The sequence below is a fragment of the Acanthisitta chloris genome, unplaced genomic scaffold, assembly GCF_000695815.1.
Source record: "Acanthisitta chloris isolate BGI_N310 unplaced genomic scaffold, ASM69581v1 scaffold30063, whole genome shotgun sequence".
NCBI lineage: Eukaryota > Metazoa > Chordata > Aves > Passeriformes > Acanthisittidae > Acanthisitta > Acanthisitta chloris.
Genome location: NW_008667069.1, coordinates 12,854 through 22,073, shown reverse-complemented (window position 1 = coordinate 22,073; position 9,220 = coordinate 12,854). Strand labels below are relative to the sequence as shown.

At 48.4% G+C, this 9,220-nt stretch overlaps 1 protein-coding gene across 1 annotated transcript; it reads left to right on the top strand.

Moving 5' to 3' along the window:
• Positions 1-650: 650 nt before the first annotated feature.
• Positions 651-9,220, top strand: TMEM120B (transmembrane protein 120B; the record flags this gene model as incomplete). Its single annotated transcript, XM_009072370.1, has 12 exons — positions 651-712; positions 2,084-2,202; positions 3,078-3,194; positions 3,929-3,988; positions 4,559-4,654; positions 5,705-5,794; positions 6,635-6,700; positions 7,599-7,660; positions 7,910-8,002; positions 8,397-8,461; positions 8,616-8,684; positions 9,063-9,220. Coding segments are annotated over 12 exons (1,013 nt in total), but the record flags the coding sequence as incomplete, so codon positions are not given.

The window sequence follows — 9,220 nt, the reverse complement described above, 5'->3', positions numbered from 1 at the left end:
GGCACTTAAATGTGCTTTGGAGAAAGGTTCTGTGGTCCCAAACTGGACTCAAGTCAAACCCCAACTCTGTAGTAGGGAAGTACTTTGATCTGGGTGTCCACTCGTGCTTGCCCTTGCATGTGGCTTTTTGGACACTCTCACAGCATCTCTTGCTCTTGAGGAGCCTGTTTTTCCCAGCAGCAGCTTGACCTCCCTCCATACCTGCCTCACCCCCTGTCAGTGTCTTTTTGGCTGCTCTCTCTTCTCAGGCTGGAAATGCTGACCTGGGACTGCACAGGAGCTGCTGCTCACATTTCGAAGGAGCTCCCTGTTGGCATTCCCCAAGGTGCTTTGGTCTGAAGGGTCTCCTTGGCAATGCCAGCAGGGACAAAAAATGACGGTGGTCAGATTTTTTGGTGTGTTGAGAGCAGTGCTGGCCCCATGGGGCAAAATGATCTTTGTTTCCTTGCACTCCTGCCTCATCTCCTATTTTCTAACAGTGTTGTAAGTTCTGGATCAGGGGCTGTGGCTCCTCCTGCTCAGGAGGGCCTTGGACTCTGGTTGGAGCTCCTGTCCCCGATGTTCTGGCTGGCACAGGGCACTGGGGGCTATGCTTGTATTTGGGGACCTCCAGCTTGAGGGACTTCAAAGGGGCTGATGCTGCTGCACAGCAGCACTGAGCATCCCCCTGGGGCAGTGGGACCTGCTGCGAGATGGGGTTGAGGACATCCAGGTTTGCAGAGCTCTTCTAACCAGCCACATCTGCACCGTTTGGTTGTTTGTGTTGCCAGGGCAGTGTCTTGTGCCTGAGCCAGAGCTTGGGGCTGGGGGGCATATTTTCAATAAATACTTGAACAATTTTTTGCCAAAGAGCTTTTTATGCCCTTTGAATCACCCTTATAAAAGACACTGTTACATGACATCTAGAGAAGCAGCACAAGTTACTGTGCAGTCCAGGGAGCCCTGAGTTCCTGCCCACCCCAAGCAAAGCCAAACTAATCCTGACATGGTGAGAGCTGCAGTGCTTGGACGTGGTTAGTTTGGTTATTAAGGTTTTAAATCTGATAGCAGTTTGTTTTGCACTGTTCTTGTAAATAATGAACAGCTACCAGCAGGTCCTAATGAGGAGGAGAGCAAAGATTTGACTTGTGTGGTTTTACCGCCGCATTTATGCCCTGGGAAAAGCAATGGGAATTTCCTGTGGTTGTTGATGTGCTGGTAGGTAAAGCAGCCGTGCAAACAACCATGTAACCTGTGCTGTCTCTTGGCACTAACTCTGCAAACTCTGTTTCCCAAGTTATCGTAGATCTTCAAATTGGCCCAGAGGTCACTGCTTGCAGTCTGGTGAGTCCTTCCTGAGTCCTCCCTGCACTGGGAAGGTGGTGAAATCAGTGCAAGAGGCAGGAATTCCTGAGCAGAGAGAGGGGTGTCAGACCAAGGGCACCTCTTGATGGGTTTGCCCTGTTAGAGCTGAGCACTAATTGGGGGCTTCAGAGGACCAATGAATTGTGATAAAGTTATTCTCAAGGAGCATCTAAGGCCACAGGGAAGGGTGGGTCCAGCTCTCAAACTGGAATATGGGGTAGTGGGTTGCTTGGATGTCCATGACGTCAGGATGGCAGTGGTGGCCAGGAGGTGCTTAAGCCTCCAGGCATAGGTTTGTGGCTGGTTTTGTCTTTTTTCTTTTTTTTCCCCCCCAGATTTAATCTGGCTCTGGAATTGGAGTGCCTGCTCTGTGATTTAGCCACTCATTTGATGGGAATGGATCAGGATCAAATGGAGGATTAGGAGATTCAAGGATTAGGAGCTTCATTGCAGGATGGGATGGGAATGGGGAGCTCTTGAGTGGGAAAGCTCATTAGAAAGGGGAAATGAGACGAGTGTAGAGAGGATGCTTTTCCTCCTGCAGGAATTTCATCAGTGCCCATTTAAGCCCTGTTGGATCTGTCCTGGTTTGGCATCGCCTTCTTCTTGCTTGTTTGCAGGGGAGCTTATTGACTCCCAAAACCCCAGGGTTTAGCTTGCTTCCCTGAGAGGGGAGGACCAAATGCCATGAGTAACCTAGAAGGGCTCTTCCTACCAACCATCTCCTCTACTCCTGCAGGAAACACACAAAGTTTACAGGCAGAAACTGGAAGAAGTCACCAGCTTGCAGACAGCCTGCAGCAGCTCCATACAGCGACAGAAGAAGACCCTAAGGGATCTGAAGCACAGCCTGCAACGGTAACAGGAGTCCTGGAGGGTGGAGGAGGCAGGGGTGGGATGTTTCTCCTTCCCAAAGGGCTGAAATATCTGGGTTGTTAGCAGTTTAACACACAACCTGTGTTGCAGTGCTAAATTTGCTCAGTGTTATTCTGGAGCCACCTCCACCTCTCACCGCCGGCTGAAATGCTTGTGACCCCGTGAGAGATGTGGTCCTGTACATAAAGACCTTTGTGGGAGCCTGTGTGGTGTCATCCTGCTGTGTGTGCCATACACTGCCAGGCTGCACAGCTTTGGCTGTGTGTTTTGCCAGGTGAGCAAAGCTTTGCTCCGTGAGCTCTGCTGGAAGAGCAACATCAGTCCTCGAACCTGAACGTGTCACTTGCTTCTGGGTGGATTTACAGGAGGGAACTGCCTTTGGCTGCTCGGCTGATCCCCAGCAGCCCCAGGCTGAACTCCTCACGTGCAGGCTGAGTGCAGCACCTCTGACCCCACAGGCTGCCAACACCTCTGTGCACTGTTCTGTTTTGCATTCATTGCTCAAACCACAGTTTGCCAGTCAGTCATCAGCTCTGTGTGCTCTTACGTCCTGAAATACTTCAGCCTCTGCAAGGGCAGTGCCTGAAACCATGCACAAAGTTCCCGAGGTGGAAGGAGTTCCTGTAAAAAAGCACAATATTCCTGAAGAGAAGCTGATTTGTAAGTAACATACCACAGCATAAACCTGGCAGTGAAATAGTCATAGTAAGCCAAATGGTGCTGCAGAAATACAGGTGCAAAATGCATGATGGCATCACCTCACACAGTCAGCATCAATCTTATGACAACATTATTTTCCTTTAAATGGAATGGAGGTGAAGACATGAACAGGACTGTCTCGTTTCTGTGTTCTGCAGGTGCAAGCCCAGAGCGAGTCCCGAGGAGTTCACGCTCCTCCAGGAGATCAGCAGCCAGATCAAGGAGAGGCAGAATGCCTTCTTTGACATGGAAGCCTACCTGCCCAAGAAGAATGGGTATGTGCTCTGCAGGAGGGCTGACTTTTGAAGTGTTTGCAGTGCTTTGTTCCCAAAGGTGCATGTCGAAGAAAGACATGGAAAGTTGGATTAGTCAGAAATCTCTGGCTGAGCTGCTGTGTCAGTTGTACAGGGAATTCATGAGCTGTGTGTAAATGCCCTCGATGGGCAGTGCAGGTTCTGTGTGCGAACGAACGGAGCCTGCGCTCGTGAAGGATGTGCAGTTCACTGTTCCACACTGATGTTTTCTTGTTATAATTCTTTTTAAGACCAAATCAGCACAAAAGGTTTCTTTTTTTTTTTTTATTTTAAATGGTACTTTCAGATGACTTTAAATTTATACTTTCCTTCAAGTGGGGCTGCTAGGACAGATTTCTTGCAGCTGTCAAGGGCTGTGTGCTGCTGCAGCCCCTTGGAAGTTTCTGTCACAAACTCTTTCAATTCCTCCCTGTTATTTTGGGGTTTGGACAGTGCATGCTATGTATCTCATCTTTAGACTGTAGCACAGAAAAGGGAGCAGGAAAATAAACCTCTTCACTTACTTCTTGGGAATGCTGACCCATCTTTCCACACTTAAATCCTCTTCTGTTGTCTGTCCCTCCAGTTTGCCTTAATTAAAAGCCTCCAGCAAATGTGGCCTTGGCAGAGAGTGTCTTGTCAGCTCCTTCTAGGTCATCCTGTGGTATTCAAACTAAACAACTGACTTGCATCTGTTCTTGGTTTTTGCCTTCCAGCTTGTACTTAAACCTGGTGCTGGGAAATGTGAATGTAACTCTCCTGAGTAACCAAGCAAAGTGAGTGTTCCCACACGTGCGAGTTTGGGATTCTCTGGTGTGGGTATGGACTGAAGTCCAGGGAGGGGAATGGGCTTCTCTTACCTCTGAGAAGGATGAAATGTTGAGGGTGGACGCCTCAGACCATGAATGGGGCCAAGCTAATGCTTCATGCAAAGCAAGTGATGATTCTCTCCATCACTTGCTTTGAAGCCCAGCCCACCTGTGGCCTTAATTGTAAGGGAGTTTTGGTTGGTTGGTGGTTTTTTTTTGCAATGAAAAATAGTATTGTGACTTCTGGGCATAAAGTGCTCTAAAAATATGGAGATTTTATTTCTTAATTTGTTAAAAAAATCTTATGCCAACCCATAAACAAACACTGATGGACCTGAGCCATTGTCTTGCAGCTGAGACAGACCCTCCCTGCAGGCAGAACTCTGCCTTCCACCACCAGCCTCTGCTTTTCTAAGTGTTCAGCAAAACCTCTGTCTCTGGGCTTGGCGTGTGGGTTTGTGTCTGTTTGAAAAACCTCAAGACACATTGTGGTCAAACACCCATGTGTGTTTGTAAACAGTGTCTGTTCCCTTCCAGGTTTGCCTACAAGGATGAGTATGAGAAGTTCAAACTTTATCTGACCATAATCTTGTTACTTGGGGCTGTTGCCTGTAGGTTTTTTCTGCATTACAGGTAAGCTGCATTTTTACTTTTAAAGCTGCATTTTTACTTTCAGTCAAGTGTTTTGAATAAAACTGTGCTGGGTTTGAATTAACTTATGTCCTGTTAAGGATGGTGAGATGGGATCTGGTGGTGTTTAGGCTTTGAGCAGTTGGGCAGAGGGACAGCTTCTGCACCTCTTCTTCAGCTCTGGCAGGACCTGTATTTCCTGCTTGTTTTTCCTTCTGAAACTTTCTTTGAAGTCTTCTGTGAGAGAGGTCCAACATCATGTTTGCTGTTGATTTTTCGTTCTGGCATCATGCTGTCCTTGGGAACAAGCGGTTGGTTTTGCTCATGGCTTGTCCCAGGCAGGGACCATCACTGTGCTGCAGCTCTGGGGTTGCAAAGGCAACAGCAGAGGATTTGCCTGGAATAATCAGACCTGAAACATTATCTCTAGGTTGTGATAAGTGTCTGGGCACCACCAGGCTTCCAGTATCCAGTTTTGCCTAAAAAGCAGGACGGCGTTGGAGCCAGGCACGTGTGCTGAGTCTCTGTGGGTCTGGGTGGATGCAGGGCTGTACCAGGTGTGCTGCTGCCCTGCACAGAGACTGCAACAAATCCCCTTGGCTTCAGGCAAATGGCCCAATAAAGTTTTAGTGGTATTTTTCTTCCCTCAGAGCATAATGCTCTTCTGTTCTTTTAGTTGATTTGGTTTATGTAGATCTCATGGAATCTCCTCATTGAATTAGCCTGAAAATGCCTCTCTAAATTGGATCATCTGCTGCTTCCATGGTGCTTTCTCTCCTTCAGAAGGACTTAATGTCATCCCTGCATACCTGCTTATCAGCTCAGGATCTGCAGTGTTGTGTCACTTCCCCTGGGAAAGGCCCTGGAGCCTGCAGTGCTGCCTGTGTGTTCTGCCTGGGGGTTAGCGATGTTCAAGGCTTGGGGCTTTGTATCTGTGGCCTCACTTGGGCAGGTTTTCATTCACCCAAGGGGAGGGAGGAAAAATAGGGATTCTTTAAAATCTGTCCTTGTCATTAACAGGATTTTTTTACTCTGTTTTTTTCCGTTTCACAGGGTGACAGATGAAGTGTTTAACTTTCTGCTAGTGTGGTATTACTGCACGCTGACGATACGGGAGAGCATTCTCATCAGCAATGGGTCGAGGTACAGTGGGACCTGCAAAAACTATTTAAAGCCCAAAATGTCCTTAAAAGAAACACAAGCAACAAAAGAGGATTCAGCTTGGCACTGAAGCCCAGCAAATCCGAGGTGCTGATGCAGCGTCTCTTGTCTTCATCCTCCTCCTTGGTCACTTCCAAGGGCAGATGAGGCCACTTGAGGTTTGGGGAGAGAGGAGAAGGTGCAGTTCCTTGGTTCTTCATCCAAAGTATTGGATGTTTTTGGTAGCTGTGGGTTAGTCATAGATGTGGTCTCGGGTGTGAGTGTGCTGCCTCGTGTCACACACCTTTGGTTGGAAATGCCCCAAATCAACCCATTGTGTTGGCTCAGTTTCCTAAGCTCCATCCCTGGGGCAGCTCTTCACTGCTTGGTTCTGCCTTGCTACAGCCCTTGCTCACTTTACTGTCATTTTCTGAGCTTTCTGTAGTACTCATGTCTGAAAGAACCAAAGAGCCACTTCAGAGAAAGGACTTGGAAATGCCAGTTACTCGCATGGCAGGGGGAAAAAAAGAGCGTGAGCTGACACTTGTGTGCCATTAGCCACGGCAGTGCCTTGTTCTGCAGGTGCTGCTGCTGGCTGTGCTGGAGCCTGTGGGAGCAGAGGTGTGCCCTGGGCCTGGGCATCCCTCCAGTGTTGTGGATTTGTGCCCTCAACGAAGCCACGTTGCCAGGGTGGTGTTCCACAGCATCCCCTGTGCTTGAGTTGGGCCATGTGCTTTGCTCCCTGCCTCCTCCCCAAGTCAGGATCATTTTGTGTCTGTAAATCTGGACTTCAGTGCTGAAATCCACATATTTTGTCTAACTGCTGTATTTCCTTGTGCTCAGGATCAAAGGCTGGTGGGTGTCTCATCACTATGTTTCCACATTCCTGTCTGGAGTGATGTTAACATGGTGAGTTTGCTCTCGCCTGCTCGAGGTGCTCCAGGCTTGTCATGGTGTTTGTATCATCAGAGCATTTAGATCCAGTGTGACCATGAACTGTGCTCACACAGCACAGGGCAAAGCATCAGACTGAATATTTGTCTGCTGTTACAGATGTTTTCAATGATAACTACAGCACTGCAAGTCTGTATGTACAAGAAAGGAAAAAAACCCAAACCCTACACTGTGGTTGAGCAGGTGGTAGCAAAATCTCTGCAAGGCTCCCAATTCCTGCCTCTGTAACTAAGGAAACAAGCAACACTTTGCTGTATGGGAAGGACACCTCAAAATGAATGTTTGGTGCCTTTACTGAACCCTAAATACAGAGTATAAAGCCAAAAATGCAAGTTATCTTGCAGTGGGTAGTGGTGTTGGTCAGACAGCCGGTGACGTACGTACCCAAGCAACCTGTACCAGCTTGGGCATGAACTGATTGGTCAATAACTGAAAATTGTTTTAAAACAACAAAAGCTTCTGCTCCTGAATCTGTAAGGGGATGACGTAGTGGTTGGAGCAGAAGGTCCCTTGTCCTTCATCTATCCTGAACTACCCTTGAGACAAGGAGCAGAACCACCTCCTGCTCCACTGCTCAGACTCTTGATGGAGAAGATGTTGAACGGCTTTGCTGCCTAGAGGAAACTGTGATAAGCACATGGATAAGAGGAAAAAGCATTTGTACATGTTGGAGAGGGGAAACCTGACCTATGAGAGCATTTCCTGCGTGGCTATGGCAGCTCTCCGGGCTCCCAGCGGGGTGGAGCCGGCTGGGACCAGCTGCTGATTCATTTGCTAATGGACCAGGCTTGGTGGGGAAGGGCACAGCACTGCTTTTAGCAGACTAATGGGCCTCCTTGTGCTTTGCTTTCAGGCCAGATGGACTCATGTATCAGATGTTTCGCAGTCAATTTTTAGCATTTTCAATATTTCAGAGTGAGTATATCTTAGCTTGCTAATTCAGGGGATAAAGTGATTTTATGTCTTCCTTGCTTAGAAGAAAACACTTTTGTTTGGTAAATATTAAAATATTAGACTGTAGGAATATAAAGATAGTGTACAAATATGCAATCTACAGATAGAAACAATTGAGTGCTATTGGATTAAACATTACTAGAGTAATTTGGTACATTTGTCATACCTCTGAATAGGCAACGCGGCGATGTTTTCTCTCCCCTTCTCCAGGCTGTGTTCAGTTCCTACAGTATTATTACCAGAGGGGCTGCCTCTATCGGCTCCGAGCTCTGGGGGAGAGAAACCACTTGGACCTTACAGTAGGTGAGGCTTCCTGAAATACTTTGCACAGCTTTTGCACAGGTTTTGGGTGCAGTGCTAGGGAGGGAGAGGCCTGTGTGGCCATAGAGAGTGAGCTGTGCAGAGCTGCCCCCTGCCCTGCTGCCTGTGACCCAAGGCAGGAAGGGCAGAGAGGCTTTTATCCCCCTCCCTGGGTCCTGTGGGTTGGGAGCAGAGGAATCTGATCTCTGTCAGCTTTTCAGGAGACTAAGATGGAGGTTTTGGTCATCCTCATCTTCATCCTCCTCCCATTATCACACCTTCAAATTGGTTAGTTGCTGCAGAGCAGGATGGGAGTAGCCCTTATGGGTGTTCTGGGTGGGGAAGAGCTGCAGCTCCAGTGTGCTCATGCTCTTCCTCTTCTGTCAACCTGTTCCAGAAGGATTTCAGTCCTGGATGTGGCGAGGGCTGACATTTCTCCTTCCCTTCTTGTTCTTTGGGCATGTAAGTTGGGCAATCCTGTTCTCCCTCTGCAGCGCAGTGTCTGCCGCTGCGGTCACAGCACCACACAAAGTGCACACACAGCCGTGACAAATGTTTCCAAGGTTTCCTTTTTTCCCTAGTAATAAATTTGCCCCTTTTTTTTTACCCTTTGTAGTTCTGGCAGTTGTATAATGCAGTCACACTTTTTGGATTGTCAAGGCACAAGGAGTGCAAAGAGTGGCAGGTGAGTGTTGGCTCTGCTCAGAAGAAGCACAGAGCAGGGGGAGAGAGGGTGTTTGGGCATCTGAATGTCTCAGGATAATGAGACAGTGGTGAGACACTGTCCCAGGTTGCCCAGGGAGGCTGTGGCTGCCCCAACCCTGGCAGTGTTCACAGCCAGGTTGGATGAGCCTTGAGCAACCTGCTCTGGTGGGAGGTGTCCCTGCCCAGGGCAGGGCTTGGGGCTGGGTGAGCTCTGAGCTCCATCCCAACCCTTGACATACTATGATACTATGAATGCATTACAGAGCCTGTACTATGTCGGGTGGAGTCCAGCACTGTTGCATACAATCCATGTTGTAATACTGAAAAGCAGTAAATGCTGTGTCTTCTCCCCTCTCAGGTTTTTGTGTTGGCTTTTACATTTCTGCTGCTCTTCCTTGGGAACTTCCTCACTACTCTCAAGGTGGTCCACACTAAATTCCAGAAGAACAAAGACAAAGTGAAGAAGCTGTGAACTCCCATCCCCTGGGTGCATCCCTCTGCCTGCAGCAGGGCTGG